General features: G+C 42.9%; 1 protein-coding gene across 3 annotated transcripts in view; it reads left to right on the top strand.

The window, feature by feature from the left end:
* DERL1 (derlin 1) overlaps positions 1-9251 on the top strand; it is a 29957-nt gene extending 20706 nt beyond the window's left edge. For all 3 annotated transcript variants that reach the window (XM_519933.7, XM_054656987.2, XM_024345268.3), the window contains 3 exons: positions 1071-1123; positions 3270-3380; positions 7000-9251. In XM_519933.7, coding sequence (XP_519933.1) covers positions 1071-1123; positions 3270-3380; positions 7000-7138 — 303 coding nt within the window. In that variant the 3' untranslated portion in view covers positions 7139-9251. The remainder of the gene's footprint in view (positions 1-1070; positions 1124-3269; positions 3381-6999) is intronic.
* Positions 9252-13351: the final 4100 nt, after the last annotated feature.

The raw sequence follows: 13351 nt of genomic DNA, 5'->3' as shown, positions 1-13351 counted from the left end.
ATAGGCAAGCCCCTTTCTGCCCTCCTCAATCCCAGCTCTATTTAATTAGCCAGCCTGGAGTCCGTTGCTGGCCTTTGTTTCTTCACTCCCTCTGTACCTCGGGCCCCTCAAGGTTATGTCCCTGAGTGATCTGATGTGTCTGTGTTAGAGAGAAGGAGAGATAACTCATGTGAAACCCTGCTTTAAAAATCTGTTCTTACCCCTCCCTCGTTCCCTGTTATTTGCTTTATACTGTAGCTGAAACAGATTGTTTTTGTCCCCAAACACTTCTCTTTGTACATTCTTTCACAATTTTCCACCTGTAACATCTTGGTTCTCTTCTTTGTATAAATCCTACCCATTCTTAATTTGAGTTGGAACTGAACATATTTCCTGAATCTCCTGCCTAGAATTAGTCTTACGTTTGGGCTTTTTCAATACTTTGTGTTTCTCTTTAGTACTTAGCACATGTAGCTGTAAAGTTATTTAAGTATAACCCTCTCTTTCCTAGTTTGTGAAGTTTCTTGCAACTCCTTTAGCTCTTGGTATGATGTCTTGGATTTGGTAAGGGGCTCAAATGTTGAGTTCATCTGGAGAGCTTTCTTATTTGGGAGAGTATTAGTTTAAGATATCAATGCATAATGAGATAAAAATTCAGAGGAATTTTGCAAGATAAGTAAAAGAAGAACCTAAAAAGATGGGGTATGTTTATTTTATTTGTAGCAATTTGTTGACTGGAATCTTAGTGTGATTCTGTCATGGGCCTTGCTTTTAGTAGCATCTGTAGGACACTCATCTGCTTTTTGAAGCTGTTTGTTTATAGCAGTTCAGCAGGGCCTGTATTGCATCAGACCTGTGGGCAAAGTACTGTGTCCTTCCAGTTACAAGTACACAATTAAGTCTAGTTTTAGATAGGAAGGTTTAAGTATAGTGGGAATAATGCTAGATTGATCCTAGAAATTTTGCAGTGACCTTCCAGAGGATTTATATAAAGCCCTTGTCAGTGTATCCTTACCCACTTTAGTCCCCGTAGTAGCTGTGTCCTCGTCAGGTGTGGCTACTCACATTTGCATATATTCATTCCATCCTAGGCCTGCTATTTACCCTGGGTTATCCTTGGATTCAACTATATCATCGGAGGCTCGTAAGTGATATTAGATTTATTTAATTGGAAACTAATCCTTGGAAAATTTCCATTAGTTTTTATCTTTCTCTAACCTTTATACAACTTTAAAGAATCTCAACATTGACGCATTAGAACCCTATATTTATGGAATAATTTCACTTCAACTGAATTGATTAGATTGCAGGGCTTTAAGCATATTTAACCTTGAATGGTTGTGATTTTGTTAACTTATTGTTACACACAGTATGTTCCTATGTGTATAGTACAGGAATAAATATGTATTTCTGGATTCACTATTCTGATTGGGCAAACAGAGACCTAATTTTTGTCTGAGTTGGCTCCTCTAAGAGCTATGTATAAAATTACTATGTCTTATATTCTTAAGGCATTTCCAGAATGCCTTGGAAACTGCCGATCGGTCATAGAAATCCAGATTCTTAGATAGGATACAATTTTGCAAGTGGTTTGATGATACAGAACTTTTTTTTTTTTTTTTTTTTTTTTGAGACGAAGTTTCACTTTTGTTGCCCAGGCTGGAGTGCAATGGTGCGATCTTGGCTCATTGTAACCTCTGCCTCATGGGTTCAAGCAATTCTCCTACCTCAGCCTCCCGAGTAGCTGGGATTACAGGTGCCCGCCTCCATGCCCGGCTATTTTTTTTTTTTTTTTTTTGGTATTTTTAGTAGAGATGGGGTTTTGCCATGTTTGCCAGGCTGGTCTCAAACTCCTGACCTCAAATGATCTGCCTGCCTTGGCCTCCTAAAGTGCTGGGATTACAGGCATGAGCCACCATGCCTGGATGATAATACAGAACTTTTGGCCAACCAGGGTCAAATATCTAGTCTATTGGTCAGGAATTAGAGCTAGACATAGGAATAGCTTTAATTTATCCAGTCAGAATTTTAAAGGGAGGATACCAAGATGCAACTTCTCTAAGAACTCCCATTTCTTCATTTTTTCTGTTTATTTATTTACTTACTTATTTTTTCAAGATGGGGTCTCGCTCTGTCACTGAGGTTGGAGTGCAGTGGCGTGATCTTGGCTCACTGCAACCTCTGCTTCCCAGGTTCAAGCAATTCTCATGCCTCAGCTTCCCGAGTAGATGGGATTACAGGCGTGCACCACCACACCCAGCTAATTTTTGTATTTTTTGTAGAGATGAGGTTTCGCTGTGTTGCCCAGGCTGGTCTCAAACTTCTGACCTCAAATGATCTGCTCGCCTTGGCCTCCCAAAGTGCTGGGATTGCAGGCATGAGCCACTGCACCCAGCCAGAACTCCCATTTCTTATACTACAAACTACTTTTAATATTTCAATCCATTTTTATATTGCTGGTTCTTCATGTGTCTGACATATTTGCTCTGTGTGATCCTAACTTCTTCTGCATATTGCTGGGGAGAAGTGAATGGATGGAGCAGACTGTTTAGAGCAAAGCACATTCTGAACTTGGTAAAGCTGCTCTTCCACTCAGGAAGGTGAAGTCTGAAGTAGTTGCAGGTGTTGATTTGCCCCTGACGGGAATCATGTTGCAGGTGAAGACAAAGAGGATATGTAATAGTAACAGTAGATCTATACACTCTTGAGGTGACCTGTATGTAAGCCAAGAGAAAACTGAAGAAGGTCAGCGTTGATTTCAGGGTGCAAGTTGGCTTTCCTAAGTGATCTCTGTGGTGTCTTACACTCAAGGGTACAAGAGGCAAGGGAGAAGTGCTTAATGGCTCCAGGAAAGGGGGAACAGGCATTTATTGTTCCTCTTTTCCTTACTCCCACGCTTCTCTCTTGGTAGCCTTCATGTTTGCCCACATTTTATAAATACAATATTCATGACTGAAAGCATTCAGAAGCATGCTTTGCAACTTCCCCAACTCTTGAGGCAGGAAGTAGCAAAAACAATATTTTGAGGATGGGCTGGTGCTTGAAAGAGAGGTCAGAGGGGCTGCTGGCCTTGAAGAGCGGCAGGCCTCATTGGTTCAGCAGGACTGATTTTCCCGTCTCCCTCAGAATGCATTTGCCACTCAGACTACAAAAGTGCTCACTGTCAGCTCTCACAGACTCCCAGGGACTAAATGGGCTGCCTTGAAGGCTCTCTTCCTTATGCTGTTAGTTAAAACTTGGTGCATCTCTATTGCTTGAATGTCTTTAAACTCATTTGGCTCTCTTTGCAGGGTAATCAATGAGCTTATTGGAAATCTGGTTGGACATCTTTATTTTTTCCTAATGTTCAGATACCCAATGGACTTGGGAGGAAGAAATTTTCTATCCACACCTCAGTTTTTGTAAGTGTTTTTGTCCTGTCTCATCTAACATTTTACTGCCTGTGTTCTTAGTGCATCCTAATGAGAGCTCCATGAGGAGTATGATTTACCCCTATGCCCCATCTGGAGAAACCTGAGGCAACAAGTGACTTATCCTAGTCACACAGTCACAGGAAGTTAGGGATTAAAGCTTAGGCTCAGTTGCCTTCCTGTTAGTCTTTTAGCCAGGGACCACTGACAACTAGATTCCAACATTACAGGAGGCATCTCAGCTCTCTGAGCCTGCTGAGGGACCTGATGCAACTCCAGCGTGCGAAACAGTAGGCTGGGGAATGGGCAGAGTCACAGGTTAGTGGGGTGTCTTTTCTTGGCCCATCAGTTTTTACCCATGATTTTGCCCAAGGAAGGGTAAGTTAGCGTGTTGGTCAGCAATTTTAAACATTTTTATATTAAATACTATGGAGTAGACATTTTACAGGACTGTTCAGCGTTAAAATGAGAGACTTGAGGTTTGTATAGTCCCAACCCCCTGGGAGTTTGTGCTCTTTATCTGCTTTTAGGGTTTACTGAAGTGGGCTGGTAAGGGCAACAGCTTTGATTTTTGAGACAAACTTGGATTTGAATCCCAGTCCCCTCAGATAGCAGTTTTTATACTGGGAAAGTTACTTAATCAAACCTCCAAGCTTCAGTTTGCAAGCCTGTAAATTGTGGGAGAAGCCCCTGTCTCACAGGACTGCATGAAGTAAGATACACCGTTGGGAAGCACAGTAGCGGGTTCTCGGTAGGTAAAGCTAGCTGCCATATTCCTAAAGGTGGGGGTAGGAGAGCAGGATTTTGACGATCTGAGAGGAGACGCGCACACACCCAGAAGCATGTAATAGTCGTGTGACCGTTCTGTCAGTGAGGCAAAAGGCTGTCGAAGAACGGGCCAGTTAAATCACCATCTGGGTGTCACAGCCTGCCTGACAATCATGCCTAATCTCATATCAGGGATATGCAGTAATAGCTTGCATTTGAAAGCTTTAAAAAAACAAACAAACCAAACCCTTCCACATCTTGCTAATTTTAATGTTTTGCAGTTCTGTCATTCCTCTAAGGGATCAGTGAGGGCAGTAAAACTTGAGCAGGCCTCCTCTTTTTCCCCTTCCTTTTATAGGGTAGGGGTATGTTTTTCAAAGACTTTTCAAATTGTGAACTGTAATATACAGAGATATACCATATTCGTGGTTGTGGTGTGTGTGTTTTTCTTTAAGAGAATAAAAAGAAACTTGTTTCTCTTCTGAGCCTTGAATTGCCTTCAGGCTAAAAAAACAAATGACCAATCTGGTTTCTAATTATCAAAGGACATAATAACAGCAGGTTTGGCTTTCTGATCTAGGTTTATCAAGTAGGATGGCAGATGCATCAATTAAAAAAAGCTTGGTGCTTTTGGGGGGCAGCCAACAGTTACTTTACTTTAAATGGCCATATTCTAACTTAACGGCTTGTAGCTACTTCTCAGTTGTGGGCAACACAGGATACAAGATTCTAGTGGCAAAATCAGCGAGCCCTGGAGCCTGCCTTCCACTTGAACTTTCTCTGTTGGGGGAAGTCCTTCTGCTAAATTTTGCATAAAGATCAGATGACAAAATACAGCTCCTTGCAAAAGCAGTAACTGCTTTGAAATTACCATAAATTTTTGTTGATTATGTATAATTGGGTATCTTTTTATACTAATTATTTGCATTTAATTTCACTATCTACTTAAGCAGTGGAGATGGCTTCCATATTGTCTTAGAGTGAGTAGCAAAGCAAGACAGCCCTAGCATTTTCTTCTGCAAGTGTTCTATTTTATTATGTACTTTGGAGGAATATTATTGTACCAAAAGGCATGGATGTTGAGAAGCCAGCACTTGGAAAATACATTTTGATTTAATGGTAAAGCTGTATTTGTTTAAAATGGAGGAGGTGAGTATAGGAAGGTATAACTGCTTTTCTAAATGGAATGCTGATACATTTGTATCACCATTTTCCATTCCATTTAGAATAGTTATATCTTCTCTGTACACACTAAACTTTGTGTTTAAAAGGGGTTTTTGGCCAGGCGTGGTTGCTCACGTCGGTAATCCCAGCATTTTGGGAGGCCGACGGGGGTGGATCACGAGGTCAGGAGATCGAGACCATCCTGGCTAACATGGTGAAACCCTGGCTCTACTAAAAATACAAAAATTAGCTGGGCATGGTAGCGGGCGCCTGTTGTCCCAGCTACTCGGGAGGCTGAGGCAGGAGAATCGCTTGAACCCGGGAGGTGGAGGTTGCAGTGAGCTGAGATCATGCTACTGCACTCCAGCCTGGCGACAGAATGAGACTCCGTCTCAAAAAAAAAAAACAAAAAAACAAAAAAAAACCCTGAGTTGTTGTCTGTTTTGGGAAGAGGCATGAAGGTATCGAGTATGATGTAAACAGACTCCAGTCACTGACTGCTGTCCCTTCCCAGGCAGGATGCATGTAGTATAACAAGTAGTGCAGGGCGCAGGCTCTGGAGCCAGGCTGACTAGGTTGGAATCCTGTCACTTTTGAAGCGCTTCACTCAGTGTTGGCTCAATTTTCTTGTTTATAAAACAGGAGTAATAGTAATGCCTACCTCATGGGGTTATTGTGAAGATCAGATGGATTTATAAGCAGGCAGCACCTAGTGTAAGGCAATAATTACTGAGTAAATTCACATAGTAACTGCTCTAGTATAAGGTCAAGTATAAAGCCTGTCCTCTTCAGGGTTTCTGCTGTGGACAAGTCACCTGTCATGACTTACTCTTGCTGCCAAGAAGGGTTTAAGCGGAGGTATCAGATCATGCTCTCTGCCTTCAAGCAAAATTTTAAACATTAGGATCTGCTAAGTGGAATAGGTTTAAACACATTCTCAGTTTACTAATAAAAGAGTCAAAGATGGGAAATAGTTGGAAAATACTATTGAGAGTGTAGGCTTGGGTTTAAGTTCTCTTAGCTGTTCTGTGAACTCTTACTTTATTAATTTTAAGGTGGGAAATCATCTAACCTTCTGGGGCCCCAGCTCTCCCACCATCTGTGAGAAGGGAAGAATGTACCTGGAAGGCAGATTCTGAATAAATTTTAAAACATAGCCATACTTCCAACATAGAAAGCCTTCTTCCCCCGTCTCCTTTGATGGGCTCAGCTGAGAGCCTTTTAGAAATGCTGTGCAAGGCTCAAACACGCAGGCTGTGGATTTGGCCTTTGAAAGTGAATGTATTTTGTATCCTTTGATCCAGTTTGAGCCATATTTAGATATACCAAAATGCTATCAGTCATTCTTTGGTTGCTGGGCTTGTGGGTGTAATATTTTTGTTTCCATACTGTTCTGCATGGATTACTTTTATAAGCACAGAAAAAAACGTTCAGAGTGTGAATTTAGCTGAAATCTGAATACATTTAAGAAACATGAAAAACGAATGCCGTCTGTGGTCAGGTCATGGAGCTGAGCACAGAAAAGACAAAGTTAAATAAGACGTTGTCCCTCGCCGCCTTCAACATGACAAGTGCCATGGGAACAGCAGGAGAGGGAGGTGTTCTTGGAGGTCAGATAACTATGTGGAAGTGACTTTGTTCTCTTCTCTCCGTTTGTGTCCCCGTCTTTCTGCACCAGGTACCGCTGGCTGCCCAGTAGGAGAGGAGGAGTATCAGGATTTGGTGTGCCCCCTGCTAGCATGAGGCGAGCTGCTGATCAGAATGGCGGAGGCGGGAGACACAACTGGGGCCAGGGCTTTCGACTTGGAGACCAGTGAAGGGGCGGCCTCGGGCAGCCGCTCCTCTCAAGCCACATTTCCTCCCAGTGCTGGGTGCGCTTAACAACTGCGTTCTGGCTAACACTGTTGGACCTGACCCACACTGAATGTAGTCTTTCAGTACGAGACAAAGTTTCTTAAATCCTGAAGAAAAATATAAGTGTTCCACAAGTTTCACGATTCTCATTCAAGTCCTTACTGCTGTGAAGAACAAATACCAACTGTGCAAATTGCAAAACTGACTACATTTTTTGGTGTCTTCTCTTCTCCCCTTTCCGTCTGAATAATGGGTTTTAGCGGGTCCTAGTCTGCTGGCATTGAGCTGGAGAGCTGGGGCTGGGTCACCAAACCCTTCTCAAAAGGACCCTTATCTCTTTCTTGCACACATGCCTCCCTCCCACTTTTCCCAACCCCCACATTTACAGCTAGAAGAGGTTGCCCATAAAATTGCTCTGCCCTTGACAGATTCTGTTATTTATTGACTTTTGCCAAGGCTTGGTCACAACAATCATATTCACGTAATTTTCCCCCTTTGGTGGCAGAACTGTAGCAATAGGGGGAGAAGACAAGCAGCGGATGAAGCGTTTTCTCAGCTTTTGGAATTGCTTCGACCTGACATCCGTTGTAACTGTTTGCCACTTCTTCAGATATTTTTATAAAAAAGTACCACTAAGTCAGTGAGGGCCACAGATTGGTATTAATGAGATACGAGGGTTGTTGCTGGGTGTTTGTTTCCTGAGCTAAGTGATCTAGACGGTAGTGGAGTTGCAGCTACCACGGGTTAGGTTTAAACCATGGGGGATGCAACTCCTTTGCGTTTCATATGTAGGCCTACTGGCTTTGTGTAGCTGGAGTAGTTGGGTTGCTTTGTGTTAGGAGGATCCAGATCATGTCGGCTACAGGGAGATGCTCTCTTTGAGAGGCTGCTGGGCATTGATTCCATTTCGATCTCATTCTGGATATGTGTTCATTGAGTAAAGGAGGAGAGACCCTCATATGCTATTTAAATGTCATTTTTTTGCCTATCCCCCATTTTTTGGTCATGTTTCAATTAATTGTGAGGAAGGTGCAGCTCCTCTCTGCACGTAGATCATTTTTTAAAGCTAATGTAAGCACATCTAAGGGAATAACATGATTTAAGGTTGAAATGGCTTTAGAATCATTTGGGTTTGAGGGTGTGTTATTTTGAGTCATGAATGTACGAGCTCTGTGAATCAGACCAGCTTAAATACCCACACCTTTTTTTCGTAGGTGGGCTTTTCCTATCAGAGCTTGGCTCATAACCAAATAAAGTTTTTTGAAGGCCATGGCTTTTCACACAGTTATTTTATTTTATGACGTTATCTGAAAGCAGACTGTTAGGAGCAGTATTGAGTGGCTGTCATACTTTGAGGCAACTAAAAAGGCTTCAAACGTTTTGATCAGTTTCTTTTCAGGAAACATTGTGCTCTTAACAGTATGACTATTCTTTCCCCCGCTCTTAAACAGTGTGATGTGTGTTATCCTAGGAAATGAGAGTTGGCAAACAACTTCTCATTTTGAATAGAGTTTGTGTGTACCTCTCCATATTTAATTTATATGATAAAATAGGTGGGAGAGTCTGAACCTTAACTATCATATGTTTTGTTGTTCATCTGTGGCCACAATAAAGTTTACTTGTAAAATTTTAGAGGCCATTACTCCAATTATGTTGCACGTACACTCATTGTACAGGCGTGGAGACTCATTGTATGTATAAGAATATTCTGACAGTGAGTGACCCGGAGTCTCTGGTGTACCCTCTTACCAGTCAGCTGCCTGCGAGCAGTCATTTTTTCCTAAAGGTTTACAAGTATTTAGAACTCTTCAGTTCAGGGCAAAATGTTCATGAAGTTATTCCTCTTAAACATGGTTAGGAAGCTGATGACGTTATTGATTTTGTCTGGATTATGTTTCTGGAATAATTTTACCAAAACAAGCTATTTGAGTTTTGACTTGACAAGGCAAAACATGACAGTGGATTCTCTTTACAAATGGAAAAAAAAAAAATTCTTATTTTGTATAAAGGACTTCCCTTTTTGTAAACTAATCCTTTTTATTGGTAAAAATTGTAAATTAAAATGTGCAACTTGAAGGTTGTCTGTGTTAAGTTTCCATGTCCCTGCTCTGCTGTCTCTTAGATATCACATAATTTGTGTAACCAATTATCTCTTGAAGAGCATTTAGGAAGTACCCAGTATTTTTTGCTGGATTCATTCCTGGATGCAGAATTCCTGGGTTTTCATTTTAATGAAGGAGGATGCTTGCTAACTTTGAGTGAGGAGTCATATCTGATTGTAGCATGCTTTATGGCATTTTTATAGCTTCTACCCATGGATCTGAGTCCTGGAACTTTATAAAATTAGTTTAATCCTGTTTCCTCATAAGGCACACACAGACTAGGTAGCAGGTGCCATGACATTCCTGAGCCCTTTTTTTTTTTTTTTTCCTCGAGGGTGAACATCCCAGTCTGTATCTTGGGCCTTCGACAGGCCAACTTCACTCATCACAAGGTGAGGTGACAGGAAGCAGGTTGTATGTATGTCCCTCTTCTATTACTGGGGAAATACTGAAGCAACAGAAAAAGATCCCGCTTATTTAGAAGGACACATTGCCAGTATCATTGTGTTCTAAGCTACCTTTTGAATGACATGGATCTAATAATAGGCAATGTTGCAGTTGCCAACATCTTCGTTTATTGCCAACTCTGTTTCTGAGGTCCCTGCCCCTCTTACACTTTCAGCAGTAACTTAACACTCTGAATAACTAACCTTTAAAAGAAGTTATTCCTTTCTGGACTTTATACTGTTTGTATCTTAGAAGGCTGGGCTGAGCAAATGGGTTTACTGGCAGTTCACTTGTTTGCCTTCCAGAGTGACTGGTGATCAGAATTGGCCAGGAATACCATGTCCCGTGTTTACTTCTTTCTTAACCCTACCTCCCACCTTCCCTCCCTGTCCCTCCCTCTCTCTCTCCCTCTCTCCCTCTCTGTCTCTTCTTTCTTTGTTTTTTTTTGAGACAGGATCTCACTCTGTCACCCAGGTTGGAGTGTAGTGGCATGATCTCGGCTCGCTGCAACCTCTGCCTCCCAGGTTCAAATGATCCTCCCATCTCAGCCTCCTGAGTAGCTGGGACCACAGGTGTGTGCCACCACACTTGGCTAATTTTTTGTATTTTTGTTCGAGATGGAGTTTCACCATGTGGCCCAGGCTGGTCTTAAACTCCTGAGCTCAGGCAAGCCACCTGCCTCGGCCTCTCAAAGTGCTGGGATTACAGGCCTGAGCCACGGTGCCCAGCCTTTCCCACGATTTATATGTGTGGTTTAAACCTAGGCTCCTTCCCCTATGGTCCCCTTATCTCACATCAACTCTGTTTGTTCCAGTAGGAACGCCATGTTCGGGGCATACCTGGGCACTGAGCATTAATGTGCCAGGTATTTTATGAAAAAGCCTCCAATTTACGGTTTTTAAAATCTGGCTATACATAAGCATTAAACTTGAGATTTAAAAAAAAATGCAGGTATCTTGGCTCATTCCCATTCTACATACTTTTGAAGTTGATTCTGACGTTCAGCTGGATTTGGGAACTTGTGTTTAAACAAACTTGTGAAATAGTATTATCCCCATTTTCCAGATGAGGAAACTTAAGCTTCAAGTCTCTTGATTAAAATCAGGCAGCGGCCAGGTACGGTGGCTCATGCCTGTAATCCCAGCTCTTTGGGAGGCTGAGGTGGGTGGACCTTCTGAGGTTGGGAGTTTGAGACCAGCCTGACCAACATGGAGAAACCCCATCTCTACTAAAAATACAAAATTTAGCTGTGCGTGGTGGCGTATACCTGTAATCCCAGCTACTCGGGAGGCTGAGGCAGGAGAATGACTTGAACCCAGGAGGTGGAGGTTGCGGTGAGCCGAGATTGTGCCATTGCACTCCAGCCTAGGCAACAAGAGCAAAACTCCATATCAAAAACAAACAAACAAACAAACAAAAAACTAGAAGGTGCCAAAGACAGGATATGAACCCAACTCTGTTGCGGCTTTTCAGTGAAGGAAGCCAAAGCAGATGCAAATGGACAATGTCTCTGTCTTCACGATGCGTCCTTTCTACTGAGGCAGTCAGCTTGGCCCATTGTAGGTACTCATATTTGTTTAATAAGCAAACAAGTCATTATAATACAATTCACCAAACTACCAGAATAAAAGGAAGTAAATTTCTTGGATGAGAGGCTAGGTCTTGAAAGTGATGGACAGTTCTGGTCAAGATGGAGGAAGCCACTTGTTGTAGGTGGATTTAGAAACAGCAGCAGCAAGAGCAGAAACTTGGGAAGAGAGAACCGTGTGCCCGGACCTGTAGAATACAGGTAGGGAGTGGCAGGGAAAGGGGTTCGGAAGATAGATCGGGGCTTGTATCAGGAAAATCGTTTTGTGTGATTGCTTGAACTTCAATCTGCGGGGAGTGGGGAACATTGAAAGGCCTTCATGTTTGGTCTTTAAAAAGTAGCTGGCAGCCAGGTGTGGTGTCTCACACCTGTAATTCCAGCACTTTGGGAGGCCAAGGCTGGTGGATCACCTGAGATCAGGAGTTCGAGACCAGCCTGGCCAACATGGCAAAACCCCATCTCTACTAAAAACACAAAAAATTAGCTGGGCCTGATGGCGGATGCCTGTAATCCCAGCTAATCGGGAGGCTGAGGCAGGAGAATCGCTTGAACCTGGAAGGCGGAGGTTGCAGTGAGCCGAGATCGTACCACTGCACTCCAGCCTGGGCAACAAGAGTGAAACTTCCTCTCAAAACAAAAAAACAAAAAAGTAGCTGGCTGCCCCGTGGGGAGTAGAGGGAGAAGGCTGGAAAGAGGAGAAATGAGATAGTGACCACATTTTGTGTTGGTTGCTGTGAAGCAGGTTTAAAGGAAGAGTTGGTTTAAACCAGGGCAGTGGGGTTGGGGACTGGATTGGAGGGACCTCCCAGACAGAGAATTGCTGGCACTCAGTGAGGAAAAGGAGGGCTTTCTCGAAGGGGTTTCCATTGGTGATCGGGGCTGGGATCTGTGTTTCACACACAAGCTGGGTAAAATGCTATTTCTGGCTGTTGGTGCTGCAGCCATTGTAGACAATTAGGTGCTGGCATCCTAACCTGGAAACCTAGCCACTATTTGTAAGCATATTTCTGTGGAAAAAACATTGAGCTCCAAATCCATCAACTTGAATGAAAATGAACTTTTAAAATATGATGTCTTCCTGAAATGGGAACAGCTTTGCAGAAGGCCCCAGTGAAGAAGAAGCAATTCTCTCGATTCTATCACCAGCATTTAGGGCCCAGTTTAAATGTCATTTCATCAAGGAGAGGGCTATTAGACCTGCAGGCAAGGTGAAATGTCTTCTCACGTAGCCACTGGCACCCTGATCTCTGCCTTTGACGCTTGTTCCACCTGTGATCATTTGCTTAATATCCCTCCCATGGCTTGTAACCATCCTCAGGACAGGGACTGCATCTTATTTACAGCTGTTTCCCAGTGCATAGCACAGGCCTGCCACATACAGGTGCTTAAGTGTTTCTTGCACTGAACTGAAATTTGGCCTGTGTAGGAATTTGTCCTGCTTAGGGAGAGAGCTAATAATGGCCAAGTCTCCCAGGAGCATTGAATGATTTTTTTGTTGTTCATCTAAGGGAATCATAATCCCCTGAAACAGGATATTAGAACAGGTTAGAGATAATGGGAAGAATGGACTCAAAATTAAAATACTTAAAATAAATGAGCAGCAAAGCAGCTTCTATCTGCACTGTGTGATCTGCTAATGGGTATGAGTACTGGGGTGATTTGGGCAAAAGGAGACTTGGTACAGAGTGAAGGCGGGCAAGAACACTTGGGAAGATTAATTGAAGGTATAAATTTAGCTTTCTCTCCCCCAAGGAATTCCCCAGTGGCTCGTACAAATCCACATGTATTTAGAGAGAAGGAGAAACCCCTGCCATGTCATCACGGCCAGAGAGACCCACAGGGAGTACAGAATTAAATCTAGGTGCAAGGCGTAAGGATTGCTTAGGAAATGTTTACTGAGCTCAGTGTGTCATTTGAAGCCTTAACCTGACCCAGATGAATCTGATCTCTCTTTTCTCTGTCAGTGTGTTGGCCTTTTCCTGAGGGCTCGCACTGATCCTCTAAGTGTCCTTGTTGGTTAAGGGCAGTCACTGTTAGCT

The sequence above is a fragment of the Pan troglodytes genome, chromosome 7 (assembly GCF_028858775.2).
Source record: "Pan troglodytes isolate AG18354 chromosome 7, NHGRI_mPanTro3-v2.0_pri, whole genome shotgun sequence".
NCBI lineage: Eukaryota > Metazoa > Chordata > Mammalia > Primates > Hominidae > Pan > Pan troglodytes.
Note: the sequence above shows the minus strand (reverse complement) of the source record. Positions and strands in the feature narration are given on the sequence as shown.